Source organism: Nicotiana tabacum, chromosome 17, assembly GCF_000715075.1.
Source record: "Nicotiana tabacum cultivar K326 chromosome 17, ASM71507v2, whole genome shotgun sequence".
Lineage (NCBI taxonomy): Eukaryota > Viridiplantae > Streptophyta > Magnoliopsida > Solanales > Solanaceae > Nicotiana > Nicotiana tabacum.
Window position 1 is genome coordinate 100253474 of NC_134096.1, and position 15481 is coordinate 100268954.

At 33.0% G+C, this 15481-nt stretch overlaps 1 protein-coding gene across 1 annotated transcript; it reads right to left on the reverse strand.

The window, feature by feature from the left end:
- Positions 1-8901: 8901 nt before the first annotated feature.
- On the reverse strand, positions 8902-14432 carry LOC107770056 (E3 ubiquitin-protein ligase At3g02290). Its single transcript, XM_016589319.2, has 5 exons — positions 14166-14432; positions 12811-13176; positions 11706-12132; positions 11201-11310; positions 8902-9257 (listed from the first exon to the last, which is right to left on the reverse strand). The coding sequence occupies exons 2-5, from the start codon at positions 12925-12927 to the stop codon at positions 9231-9233; spliced, it is 681 nt and encodes a 226-aa protein (XP_016444805.1). The 5' UTR covers positions 12928-13176; positions 14166-14432; the 3' UTR covers positions 8902-9230.
- Between the last annotated feature and the right edge of the window lie 1049 nt (positions 14433-15481).

Here is a 15481-nt window from a genome sequence, read left to right on the forward strand (position 1 = left end):
GAGTTGGATAGTCTAGCTGAGGCAGCTTCACTCAGTTGGACTCAGTTTTCAGATATGTTCTTGAGAGAATATGTTCCTCAAATTCTTAGAGATGCATGGCGCACAGAGTTTGAGCAGTTGCACCAGGGTTCTATTACCGTGTCAGAGTATGCGGTTCGATTCAGTGATTTTGCTAGGCATGCACCAGCCGCGGTTGCTATTGTTTGAGAGCGGGTTCGTCGATTTATTGAGGGGCTCCACCCTAGTATCAGATTCAGTATGGCCCGAGAGCTGGAGATGGACATCGCATACCAACAGGTGGTGTCAATTGCTAGGAGATTGGAGGGTATGCGGATCTGGCAGAGAGAAGAGAGGGAAGCTAAGAAACCCCGAAATTTTGGCACGTATAACAGTTCTCATGCCCCAACTGTAGCCCGTCATGGTAGAGGCTATGTGAGTCGTCCTATTCATTCAGCACTTCCAGCTTCCAACGGTATTCCGGCTACTCCCAGACCTCGGGTTCTATATTACGCACTGCCAGTGTCTACTGTACCTCCTATACGGGGTGCTTTCAATGGTCAGTCTAGTCGATCAGGCCCAAGCCAGTCCCAGCCGCCACGTCCTCCGAGAGCTTGTTGTGAGTGTGGTGACACTCCTCATATAATGAGGGATTGCCCCAGATTTAGGAGGGGTGCACCTATATCAAATGGTTAATCCAATGGTCAATCGAATTAAGAATTAAGAATTATAAATATTCCCCTTGATTGATTATAAAAAGAATGAATTTGTCTTTTTTTGTTCAATCATTGGATAGAAGGGAAAGACAAGTAGTAAAATTATTCCTCGTCTAGAAATATCCAAATTTTGATGCCCAATACTCCATAGATAGTTCGAACTGTATAAGAAAAATAATCAATTTTTGCTCGATCGTTTGTAGGGGAACCCTACCTTGTCTGATCCAATCGACACGTGCAATTTCTTTTTGTTCTGTTAATTCAATAGCCTTTTTCATTGCTTTTCGAAAGAAAACTCTATTCTTTAATTGTCCAGCTATAAATTCTGCAAGAATATTAGGGTTTCCAAAAGATTTTGCAATTCTTGTGACAACAATGTTCAGTTTTCGGTTTACACAATTAAATTCTTTTTGTAAGGTCGTTTGTAATTCTTCGATTCCGCGCGGTCGACTTTCTATTAATAATTTTGGGAATCCCATAAATATTATGACCTGGATCAGATCGATTCTTTTTTGAATCTCTATACGTGCAATTCCCTCGACGCCAGAGGACGTTCTCATATTCTTTTGTACATAATTCTTGATACAATCTCTTATTTTTTGATCTTCTTGTAAACCTTCAGAATAATTTTTTGGTTGTGAAAACCAAAGGGAATGATGACCTTGGGTTGTACCCAGTCTGAAACCAAGTGGATTTATTTTTTGTCCCATAATCCCCCACTATTATACATATCACGATACGGCATAGCTGTAGATTTTTTTTTCATCTCATTTTTTTAACGAATACATCTCTACATATTCATCATCTAAAGATATATCTTTCATTACAATAGTTATATGACATGTCGATCTTTTTATAGGAAAACTACATCCTCGAGCTCGAGATTTCAATTCGTTTTTTAATAAAATACTTAAAACACTAATGTAGTGAAAATCCTACATAAAGAAATATTTATCTAACTAAATAGATATTTATCTAACTAAATAGATTTTATAATATTAAAAGTGGAACAATAAAAAAAATAATTAAATAAAAATAAAATTTTGTATATGTTAAATCATTTTTTTAAAGGGTACAATAGCTTAAGAGTTCAAAAGTAAGAAAGCTATTACCAGTATATCACAATGTCTTATTCAATAATTTGTTGTCATTTCATGTTTAAAAGTTTTGAAAGATACATAGTCAATGAAATGACCCAACCGGTCATTTTAACTTTTAGAACCCCGTTCCCTAAAATAAAAAATTTCGAATATGCTTTTATTGATTTATGACTTGCGGGGATGGTTGGTTCGGAATTTGGAAGTGTTCGGGTTGAAATCGGAACACTTGGTTTCTTAAGTTAGCCTTAAAAGGTCAAGTTTGACTTTGGTCAATATTTTGAGCAAACGGACTCGGATCAGTATTTTGACAGTTTTGGTAGGTCTGTATCGTGATTTGGGACTTGGGCGTATGCCCGGAATTAAATTCCGAGGTCCCTAACCCGAGATATGGAATTTTGATGAAAATAATTAAAACATTTAAGTTTAAATAGTGACCGGATGTCGAATTATATGCAAACGACCCCGAAATAGAATTTTGATAATTCCAACAGTTTCGTATGGTGATTTTGGACTTAGGAGCGTGATCGAATTTTTTTTTGGAAGTCCGTAGTGAAATTAGGCTTGAAATGGCTGAAACAAGAATTTAAGTTTGGAAGTTTGACCGGGGAGTTGACTTTTTGATATCGAGGTCGGATTCTGATTCTGGAAGTTGGAGTAGGTCCGAAATGTTAATTATGACTTGTGTGCAAAATATGAGGTCAATCGGACGTGATTTGATAGGTTTCGGCATCGGATGCGGGAGTTAGAAGTTCAATAGTTTATTAGGCTTGAATCGATACGCAATTCATGGTTTCGATATTGTTTGATGTGATTTGAGGCCTCGAGCAAGTTTGTGTTATGTTATGGAACTGGTTGGTATGATTGGACGGGGTCCCGGGGGCCTCGGGCGTATTTCGGGGTAGTTTCGGATCATTTCGGGATGTTTTGCAATAGCTGATGCCGGTGTCTGGTGTTCTTCGCGTTCGTGAAGAAGGATTTGGTTTCTGGGATTTTCTTCTTCGCGTTCGCGAAGAAGAAAATTTTTGTTCCGCATGTCTAACTTCGGAGGCTCATATCTCACAATCTATAAGGAATTTAGAGATAATCTAAAAATAAAAATTGTAGCCCTTTGTATCTAGTTTTCATAAAGGTAAACCATTTAGAATTTGGATTTATATACAAAGAGTTATGGCTAGTACACTACAGGCTTTCCAGGAAGATGAAGAAATTTGTATTTCACAGGACTGATTTTGACAGCTTATATCTCAAAATCTATAAGGAATTGGGAGATTCTCAACATATGAAAATTATAGCTCTTGATGTTAAGTTTCCAGAAAGTCAAACCATTTGTGATTTGGAGTTTTGTACAAAAGGTTATGACAATTATACTAGAGACTATCTGAGAAGAGTTTGAAAATGGCTTCTGAGAACTTTGTTCATCGCGAACGCGATGGGGGTCTCGCGAACGCGATGAAGGATCGCCTGGGAAGTGTATAAGTTTGAAAAAATGGGTTTGGCTCATTTCATCTTATTTCCTCCACGGGAGCCGACCTAGGAGCGATTTTGGAGCTCCATTTTCATCATTTATGTCAAGGTAAGTGATTCCTACCTATTGCAAGTTAAATACTTGGTTTATATACGAATTTAGGTGTGAAAATTTATGGAAATTAGTAGAAATTTGAGATTTTGAAGAAAAACCTAGAAATTGATATTTTTGAATTTTAACCACGAAAATTACTATAGGATTGAATGGAAATGATATATTTGAGTTTTTGAGATTATGGGTAACGATTCCCTCTGAAAATTTCTGAAATCCGAGCACGTGGGCCCGGTGTGAATTTTAAAAATTTTACCATTTTGGATAGGGTAATTTATTTAATACATAAATTTCAAATTATTTAACATGTATTAATTATTTCATATAACTTTTGGATAGTTTTGGATTTTCCGCACCAAATTAGAATTTTTACACGACATCGTGATCGGAAGTGGGCATTGAGACAAGGTAAGTCTCTTGTCTAATCTTGTGAGGGAAAAATTACCCCATAGGTAATTAAATTAATAATTGTTGCTAATTGTGGGGGCTACGTACGCACGAGGTGACGAGAGTCCGTGTAGTTTAGGACCCAAAGCATGAATTACTTGTGTAAATTGTATCCATTATTTAATTACATTATTTGATATATATCGTAAATTGTTAGTGAGAGATAGTAAAAGATGAAAATCTCATATGCTTATTTCTGTTTAAATTAATTAATTGTTAAAAGAAAATTGTTCATCATCTTGAATTTATCTTATAATAAACATACTCTCATTACGGAGGTACATAAGAAAATATCCTCCTTTCTTGTGGAGCGGGCCGAACGCCTCGGCAGGATAGATACATCTATGGATCGTGCCGCACGTCCCTCGGCAGTGTACACGACACTCTGGATCGGGTCGTACGTCCTCGGTAGAAATTGTGCTTAATAATAATAATTACACGATACTTTGATAATTTATTGTAGCTTGTGAAGCTAATTGATAAATTGAAAATTATTGGGATTTAAAGAATTTATTTATCTCTGCTTGTTAAGGAATTAATTGTTATTCCTGTAAATGAGATTAAGGCCGACCATCTCGTCTCTACCACTTCAAGATTAGGCTTGATACTTAGTGGGTACATGTTGTTTTCGTACTCATACTGCACTTGCTGCACATTTTATTGTGCATGTACATATATGTATAGCGGCCTTGTGGGCGCAGAGGTATGCTTAATAATTGTGGGGACATAGGTGAGTTGCATTCTATATTACGATCCGCAACTAACAGAGTCTCCTTCAGAGTTATTATATTTTTCTGTCTAATTTGTATTCTGGACAGATACTGTATTTTATTTTAAATTTTCTAGTAAATGCTCATGCACTTATGACACCGGATTTTGGGAATGGTTGTGAATTGTTTAGAAATTTAGTTGCTAAAAATATTTATTATTTATTCTATGAGTTTTATCTTTACTATTTCATTGAAGAAATTTTTATTTCAAAAATATTAAAAATGGGTAATTAAGTTATTCGAATTATGGTTGGCTTGTCTGACAGTGATGTCCGGTGCCATCATGACCTTAATGGATTTTGGGTCGTGATAGTCAAATACTTACATTAAGGGGTATTTGCGTTTTTCAAAATGAGCAGCAAGAACTTACAGTTTTTTAGGTTGTGGAATTCAGTATATGAACAACAAAAGAGCTTTCAATCTTTTGGTTGATTAAATCAGAAAGTCCAGCCAAAAGCTCAAAAGAAATAAATTTTAAAAAATGAAAAGAAAAATAATATGCGGGGCGGGGCAGGTGGATGCAGGTGTGGGCGTGAGGCGGGTGTATGCGGGGCGGGACAGGTTAAAATTTTCGCGGGTTTATGCGGGTTTGCTCCACAACCACACCGCACCATAGCATTTGCCCCGCAATCATACCGCACTGCACTGTTTGCCATCCGTAGGGGTGGCTAGAGGTGTTAATGGATATGTAACAATGATCCAAACATAGTGTAAACCGTACCGTGCCGAATCGATTTTTAGGTTTCTTTTAATAAAATCGTAGACTTTTATATAAATCTATAATCGTACCGATAATTAGGGTAAGTTTTTTATTTTATGAAAATAAACCGAAAAAATACCGAACTGTACCGAATAAATTTATTTATAAAATATATATTTATATATTAAGTTTAAAAATAATAAAGCATTAAATTTTTTTCTTGGGTCTTGTAATTATGAAAATGGTTACAAGCCAACAAGTAATTAAACTCAAAATCCTAATTTCCAAACCTATTATGCTACTCCTATTGAAACTAAATTATTTCCAGCATATTCACTAGCAAGACACAAGGTATTCTAGCGATTATGAGTAGCAAACTACTACGTATTGAATATGTTTCCTTTCGTATGATATAGATTTATCTTTTTAAATATTTAATCTTCTATAAATTTTATTCTTGAGTCCCAACTTGGTTAATATCTTTTCACTCATATGATTTATATTTTTTTTATCTTTGCTTATTTTCTTTTACAATGTTGTAGAATAGTTGATGGATCTATACTTTGAGTATCTTTCATTTTTTCTTAATTCATCACCCTTTAAACAGTAAAAATATCTAGAGAGTTTTGCGAAATCCTATAAAAGTACGTATGTTATTGAAATCTACTAGTGACTTATATATGACATTTAAAAAAAGTAATATACATGACATTTAAAAAAAGTACCGAAAATTAATCAAACCGTACCGACATCGAAAAGAAACCGACATAATTTGGACGATTTCAGAAAGTCTAATTTTGATTATATATAATAGAATAATCGAAAAATTAGTATAGTACAAATTTATAAAATAACCGATCGAATAGAACCATTAACACCCCTAGGAGTGACTCAGGGGAAGATAATAAAACTTTTGCTTTAGGCCCCAAACTTTTGGGGCCCCAAAATGTTTTTGATATTATTTTAGCTTAGACAACATTAAAATTCATAGAAAAAAGTACAAAATCTTTATTAAGAAAATTTGAGATACTGATACTTTTTAATAGTGAAAATATTTTTAAAACTTTGAATTAAACTACTCAAATATTCATATTAGTAAATAATAATTTACGACAAGGTCCAAGATTGTTATTGCAAACACATGGCTTATATCTTTTTAACTTGAATTAATCCTTCATAATATAAATTTACCCTTCAAATGTTTATGTGAATTTGAAGGCTTTATATCTTATAAAAGTACTATATTATAAACAAAAAATATATAAAGAAAATGCCTCTCATTTAAATTTGGCTTTAGGCCGTGGACCCGCCATTGAATGGCACTCCATAATAAATAACTTGATTATCTTCCATTTTCCAAAAAGGTCGAGAGATTTCTGCCGTATAACTGAAATTCTTAATGTAGTAAAATTCTACTATCATCCTAATATAATTTGTGTTTCTTTTGAATCTTGAACATAATAATGCACAAAGAAATCACCATTGACACATAATCCATTTAAAGTCTTATTTCTACAAGTTGTGATCGTGCTGAATGTCTGGCATTTAATAATAAGGTTTCAATTGCAGCGAGGAAGAGAAAGATTATATAAACTAGTCTTAGGGTACGCGTGTTAGCCCTACCGTATTCCATATATATATATATATATATATATATATATATATATATATAATTTTCAAAAATCACTTAAATAAAAATGTGCTTGAGTTATAAATAAAAAATATATGTTCAGAAAATGATGAATATTGATTTTTACCCGTAATTTTTATTTTGCACTTGTGACGTTCAGTTTAATTTTTCTCTACATCGTAATGTCATGTTTATTATGCATATGTTAAATATTTTGGAGTTGAGTGACAAAATTTTAAAAGAAAATTCATGTCATGGGTGACATTTTAAGAATAACTTCATACATTTTTTTCGTGTTATGATTGTTATTGCCATTTTTAAAATATATTTTTACATACTTTTTCCCAAAAAGTTTGCTCTTAAAATAATAATAAAATCATTAAATGTAACCAAAATCCAAATTAAAGACAAACATGCTATAGTTGCCTTTAAAATTCTTATGTCGAAATTTCTTTTGAATAAACATTTTAATTGACTTTAAAGGAGGATTAGTCATACATATAGTTTGGTATAAGAAAAGAATTTTTATAAAGTAAAATCTTAATTGATTCTAAAGCCCCAAATTTTAGACTTTCTATCTACTAAGGAAAGATTTAGTAATTATATTTTTAGTTATTTTCACTGTCATAATTATTAGAAAATAATTATTAAATAACTACTTTGTCCAGTGTGAACTCCACTTTTAAAGAGTAAAAAAAGCGAACGATATTTTACAAAAGGCATTCATAATTAGGAATGATTTAAATTAGAGTTTTTAGCTAACTAATTAATTCAAAGATTTAATAATTTATTGTCAACATTAAAAGAAATAATTTATTTCCTTGTTGATTTAAATTATTAATGTTGTTCATCCCTAAATTTAAATATTTAACTGTAATATAATTTTATCTACTAAATATTCTATTCCTCTAGCATGTAGGTAGAAGAATCAATTTGATAATTCACCCTTGGATCCTTGAGTTTGCATAATCATTATTGACTCTTGCCATCACCTTTTCTTTCTCTCTCCCTCTCTCTCTCACTTTTATATCCTTATATATTCTTTTAGTTATTTGTTCTAATTTTGAGTGTTATTTCTAATATTATACAAACACTAATAATAAAAAATATTATTTTAGTAGGAAGGTAGTTCAAATATAAAATAAAAATATATTAAAGTTCATAGTTTACGAAGATAACATGGAAGGAACTTCAGTTATGATATATTGTTCAAACAAGAAAATAATTTATATTATTTTTAATAATAAATTTTAAACTCATCATTATTAAGATTTCCTGCATAGTTTAAAAAAGAAAATATTTAATAAACAATTCTAAAGACTTCCATGTTTGAATTTATAACACTAATATCCTCTATGATTACGATGATACATTTACCTCCTTTATTATAATATTTTTAATAACAATACATTTAACCCATCTATTATAATATAAGAAAGTTAGTTTAACTAAGTTGCCCATACTAATTTACTCATTTGTTTAGTTCATTTATAAACATCTTTTATCATTTTTCGTTTTAGTTATTTTAACTATCAATATTGAAATAAAAAAATAAAATAAAAAAAGGAGTTAAAAACGTAACCCCAAAGAAGGTAAAAAACGCAAATCCTTTTCTTATGTACTTCTTTCCCCTTTTCACTTCCTTTTCTTTATTTCTTTACTCTGAAAATTAAAATTAGAAAAAATAAACAAGGAAGGTTTTGTTACCTTCCTAGGACAGTGTTTATATAAAAGAAAATTTTAATCGATTTGAAAATGTAGGACTTTCTATATATTTTGAGAGATTTTAAAACCAAAATTTTAGTTGATTTAGAACTCCTAAAAATTAGGAAAAAACTTAAGTTACAATTTTGTCCAACATAAAATCTACTTTTAGAGGGTAAAAAAGTCGAACGACATTTCGCTAAGGGCTTTCGTGCTTTTAATACAATATATATAGATAAATGATAGTATAGTGATGCACCATTTTACAAACAACTGTACCAACATTGATATGGTAAATGCGAAAGTAAGACCAATGTGCCATATAAGGTGATAAACCATTCATCAAATCAAAACAAGATTACATAAAGTTCTTTGAAACTGCTTTTTGTTGCATCAAGGATCAATATGAACTCGTAAGTCCCAAACGAAGTTATATTGAACACTAGTTTAATTTTTACTGATGTAGTAGGGTCACACATTTAGCTGGACGGATACTCACAATGACTTTACATTAGTTTTGCTGGTTTATTAGTTATTGCCCTCATCTCCGGCTGGTTTCATCCACGACCGGAGCCTTTTGAGAGCAATGATCACGGCGTCTCATCGAATAACATTACCTACAAAGCAAAGAGGTCATTTAATTAGAAAGAATATTCATATACTATAATGTGTTATATACATATGAATGTAATAAAATTTACTTAACGACGCTTTGAAATATCTAAATCTACATTTGAATAAGAAGTGAGGTTATAGAACAACTTCTCATGCTCTTAAATATTCAGCTCCTCACCATAATATCTTTCCATTAATTTCTTAGATGTCTTCTGATGTTTAAGCAAACAATAGACAGAAAGTAGAAGGGAAATATCATTTCCACCCGTAAAAGTTTACTGTATGACAAAAGATGATACGGATTCTTGAATCGATTTTACTATCTATGAACTCCCTGTTGTATTTTCTGATTATTTTGTCTATCAAGGGCAAGGAAGAGTTGCAGTGATTCGTCACTTATCAACCCGTCAACTTGGAGAAATGCTTTTAAATTTTGCATACAAGAGGTGCAGAATTGAAAGATAACCCGCTAACTACCAAATAAGTGCTTTAATCATTTCCATACCATTTAAATGTGAAGTTACTATAACTTCATTGACAAGGCAATAATACAAATTATGAATTTCAGATATTCATATCTCTAGACAACTGATCGCAAGAGGTGATAGCAAAAGCTGATTTTGTAAAGTTCGACCACACATTTAGACCATTTAAAGCCAATTCAAGCATCAAACTAATACTTCAATGGTATGTTTTTGAACCACACCAAGCGCAGGTTTTGTTTCTTAAAAATGAAATTTTACTCACGGTGGGAGAGCAAGCACAGGGGATACGATATTCATCACGGTCAGACGTAACATTTATGACTCCATTCTCCAAAAGCAAAAGTTTAATCATTTATATAAGATAATCTTTTCCTTTTGGCACTTGCTTGGTGGCTGAGTTAAATTTAATGATGACTAACCCTCCAAATGATAACCAATATAGCACCACCTTCTAATGGCATTATACCAGGATTATCTTCTATAGGATTACAACAACAACCCAGTATAATCCCACTAGTGGGGTTTGGGGAGGGTAGTGTGTACGCAGACCTTACCCATACCCTGGGGTAGAGAGGTTGTTTCCGATAAATTCTCGGCTCCCCCCCTCCAAGAACTACCCACCTTGCTCGTGGGGTGACTCGAACTCACAACCTCTTGGTTGGAAGTAGAGGGTGCTTATCACTAGAGCAACTCACTCTTGTCAATTATCTTCTATAGGATTAAACATTAAAAATGTATGTTACAACTTCTGGTTCCTCATTCTCCTAAAGGAAACAGCCGCAATCACGTAAATGAAGAAAAACACAAGATTTCAGGTTATCACAAACTAGAGCCATGGACCACAAACTGTTCAGCCTTCAGCTCAAAGGGAAGTGACAAAATTTCCTATCTTCCCAACGGATGACTGACCCGCATGATTCGAGCAGCCTTCCAATATTTTGTTTGCCAATGGGTAAGCATTCATGGGACGGATAGCAAAGCACATATTGAACAAACACCCAAGAAAAAATTACAGGGAGAAAAAGAAGGAGAGTAGCAATAGCGGGGAATATTGGGTAGTCTTGGCAAGTTTATGGTATAACGGTAGAGCATGGCGTATGCGCCCCCTCTTCCCCAAGTTATCCATGTCTTCGTACTCTACCATAAGGAAAATGAAGCCCTCTAATTTAGTTACTTCCTTTAGCTGAGCAACTTAAAATGTTAATGTATACATTACTGTAATTTTGTCAAATTTATTAATGCAACTGTTGAGAGGTTTTCGGCAGCTTGTGAAAGCACAGTAAATCGTTAACCACATCAGTTAATACTGCTACAGAAAATAAAACATGAATAGTTTTCCCCAGAAGGTTTTGGTAATTGCTTCCAGTACAATAGCATATAAAGGGCAAGCTCAACATCAACACAAAGTCAAACAAAACATCTATTTGATAGCTATATAATGCAAAGGATATCATAATTACCTTGCCACATACTGGACAGTTGTCACTTCTCTCCATCCACTCATATATGCAACCCAAGTGGAAATGGTGAGAACATTTTGTCATTATTTTTGGGTTTTCTTCTGTATATTCTGAAACAGAGAGTATCATCATGAACATGAAATTAATAGTCAAGATATTCCTGAATTTTGGTAAACAGTTAACTAAACTATTAAATGGAAACCAAACTGTTTAAGAAGACCTAAATTATAGGAGCGACTACTGTACTATTTTTCCTATTGCCCGCTAGAAAGAATATTGTCTACCTACGATACTAGAGGGGAGAGGGCGAGATATGGAAATGTTTTACAGTTATTTTAGCAGATGGAGTGCATAGATTACTCTGTAATGAAGTGCAATAAGATGGATCAGAAAACACCTGAAGCATAGATTACTCTGTAATGAAGTACAATAAGATGGAGTGCATAGATTACTCTGTAATGAAGTGCAATAAGATGGATCAGAAAAGACCTGAAGCATGATCTACCTTCGAGACATGTCGGGCAGACATCTTCATCTTCTGAAGAATAACAAATTTGAGTAAATTCAGTAGTTGTTTTAGCTGTTGAGATTTTCAATGATTTGGAATTGTATTCTTTTGATCCTTCTTCACATGCAGACTCCTTCCATTTACTACCCGTACTCAGAAATTCGGAATCATCATCAATATCACTTCTTCGTAGTGGTTCAGTTTCCTCAAGCGAGTGACTTGACCCTTTCTCCCTTCTTGAGACTAGTCCATCTCGTTGCAAGCGGAAGTATCTGGGATCGGCATCGTAAGGAAGTGGTCTCGGAGGAGAGCGGTATATATCAGATAGTGAGTTATCAAGGGATGCTGTAGAACTCAAAGATGTTGTACCTTGAGTTGATGAAGGAATGGCATGTTGTTCTCCTCTATGAAACAATGATGTATACTGCACAAGAAAAGATGGAGTGCTCTAAGTTCTATGGCAAATGAAGGAGAGTGATTATTATTGCTGTAAGATAATGGGTTTACATATTTAAGTCTAGATAATAAATACTGAAATGATTTTGCAGTATTTAATTCTTCATGTTCCATTCATGAACTTTTGATGAACAGTCACAGAGAATCATAAAGTTGTCTCATTGCCAGTGAAGTCTTTGCAATGCCATGGAGGAGTCTTATGGACAAGGCTTTCCGAATTTATGCAATTTCTTCCTAACAGTAGGAGTTGGCTACCATCTTCTTGAGCTTTTGCAAACAAACTGCCACCGAGCTAATTAACTTTAGCTAAAAATTCAATGCAGTTCTATTTCACACGAAGTCAAAGAAAATAAGACTAAGTCTGTCTACTAAAGGCACTTAAATGAGAGTTTCCGATAGTAGACTGCCACCTTATCAGTTCACATATCAAAATGTTGCTAAAATTTTGAATTATGTGCTCAAGTAGCAGAGGAACGATGACAAGTTCAATTTGAACCACTCTTAATTAGATCAGTAGACACATAGATTGACTATACAAAGAAAAGTTAAAAGTGAAATCACGTGGAAGAAGATTAATTGCAATGGGATGAAATACTGGTAAGCAGAGGATAGAAGAAGATTGTTCAACATAGTGGAAAAAGCATACCACGTGGAAGAAGTTTTGAACAAATGATCGAAGGCATAAACAGTTCCTATACATAGAGCTGTTTGGATTGGCAAAATCTTCGCATTCATCTCGCAAGCAGCAACAAACTGCACCCATGCTGTCTCCAATCAATGTCAATTACTCAAAAACCTTCCACATGTATCACTGGAAATCCTCCAACTCTCATGATTGAGGCAATAGGAACTTGGGAATAAGCAAAGGAAATTGATAGAGGACCTTCAGCATGCGGATAAAGAAGAAATGCAATTGGGCACCCTCTCTCTTCAGGGAATCCTGAATGAGTTGATGCCCTTCTTGACCAAGATCTTAACAAAAAAAATTTAAAAAAAAGTTGATGCTTGTCACCTGTAAAAGTAAAGAACAACTATTATATAAGGACTAGTATATAAATAGATGGATGGTCTACCTCGAATGAAACATAATTTTTGCAAAATTGCAATTTCGGAAGAATGAGAAAGGATGACTGGCATAGGTCCTCCCAGTATATGAAATAAAAGGGCTTTCAGATTAAATTCAACATATGAGCGTGCAAAACACCAGATCCTAGTTGGGATAATTTTTGCAAACTGCATCTTTGGGATAATCAAGCTACCTAGCACCCAACCAATTGCAAAAAACTTACTTTGAAAACACCAGATCCTATGGGGTAACTAAAGAAATGGACACTACAATTTTCAGGTATTACAGAGAAGGATTTTCTTTATCCCTAATCTTAAACTCTACTCGTGTGAACTTTGAATCCTACAAATGCTCAAACTGCCAGCTGCAGTAGATTGAGTCAACGTAAAGCTAGTTAATTTATGTTGAATCTCACAATATTGACTACATTGCCAAAATGAGCAAAAAATTGATTACTGAAAATTCATATTACAACTCCAACTAGTTTGTGATTGATATCCTAATTAAAAGCAAGTGATATTTCATAAAACAGCACTAAAAGTACAGCTAAACCCAAAAAAAGGAAGGAAAATAGTTGTTGTCATCCTAATTTCTTTAATGAGAAGCAAAGCAATCGTTCATACAACAGTGTTAAGCACACGGCAAAAGGGAAAATAAGAAAAAAGGGAGAGAAGAAATTAAAAACAATAATGATCAGCTAAAGGACCTCAGTGATCAAGCAAGTAAGAATTCTGCAATTCACATAGACAAATATACAAAATTCCATTTTCAAGCCCCCCCAAAAAAGTAACTTTACTGCAAAAATCTCTGCATCAACCGATTCAGATGATACCCATTTCAGGTCAATAGATTTACAACTGATTGAAAGCTCCCATCAGTGGGGGAGATAAAAAAGTGTAAAATAAACTTTAACAAAAAAAAATCAAGAAAAATACCTCAAACGTGCTAAGATTGCGGGATGTAATAGAGAGAGAGAGGGAGAGAGATAAAAGTAGATGGATGATTCTATTCTTTGGAAGACATAAGCCTAGAATTCAGAGGTCATAGGTTTTTGATTGTTTCTATGTAACATACTGCACAATAATATTCTTGGTTTTTCGCCGATTAAAGTTACCCCATAATCCAAATGCAAAGAAAATAAAAAAAGTGGGTGAGATGTAAATAGTAGTAGTAATGGAGTATTCATAGAATATTGTGTCACTGTAATAGAATATTAACAAAACACCAATCTAGACTATACTGTAATAAAAAACAAATAGAGTAATCTTGATTTAGTACCACAAATAAAATATATATTTTTTTGTGATATGACTTATTATTTGTTTCATCAACCGCTGATTTTTAAAGAGAATAAAGTTGGTTTAAGAATGAAATTAAACTACTCTTAGCAGTACTTTGTTGTATCTAACGACATTCATAGTAAACATGAAGTCATTATCATTGAACTTCTGCTGCAATTGCCGACACTTTATGCAGTGGATTTTCTTTTGAATTATTCTATTTGTTAGAAACTATTATTTTAGCACCAAAAATTAATAGTCAACAAACATTAGAAACTAAAAACTGTTATAAAATATAGCTCAAAGTAACAATATAGAATAAGAAAAAATAAACTAAGAAATATAGAGAGAAAGAGAGGGAGATTCTTATTTCTTCTTCAATTGTGTGTATTTTTCTATCTATTACAAGGCCTTTATATAGGCATGAAAAGTGAAGAAAAATATGTCATTGAATATATCATTAAGCATAGAAATATATCATTGAATATGTCATTAAGCATTTGAGAAGATCATGGAGGAAGAGTAGACATCCATTATAATTTAATTTTTCTTATAACAGATCTGATATTCTTTTTCCTTTTTTGGTTTTTAATTAATGCAGAGTTCTTATTCCTTTTTATCCCTTTTTCATATTTTATTTTCAAATATCTTTTTACTTATAGATTTTAATCATTGTCTCGCAGATTTTTAAAATAAAATTTGTAAATCCCAAAAACAGTTCTACAGTACATTTTGATGTTTTTCAAGTTTTCTATTCACAAAATTTTAAATTCTTTTTAAGTACGTCCAAGCACAATTTTAACTTTCAAAAAAAATTATCTCATCTTCGAAAACTCATTTTTCTAAATTTCAACCAAATTTATATTCAAACGTTAACTTATCATTTTGGAAATTTTTAGTTATTTAACTGAACCGGAATTTTAAATGTTGTAGAAAGAATGTTACTTTTTGTTGTTGAGTTCCAAAAAAAG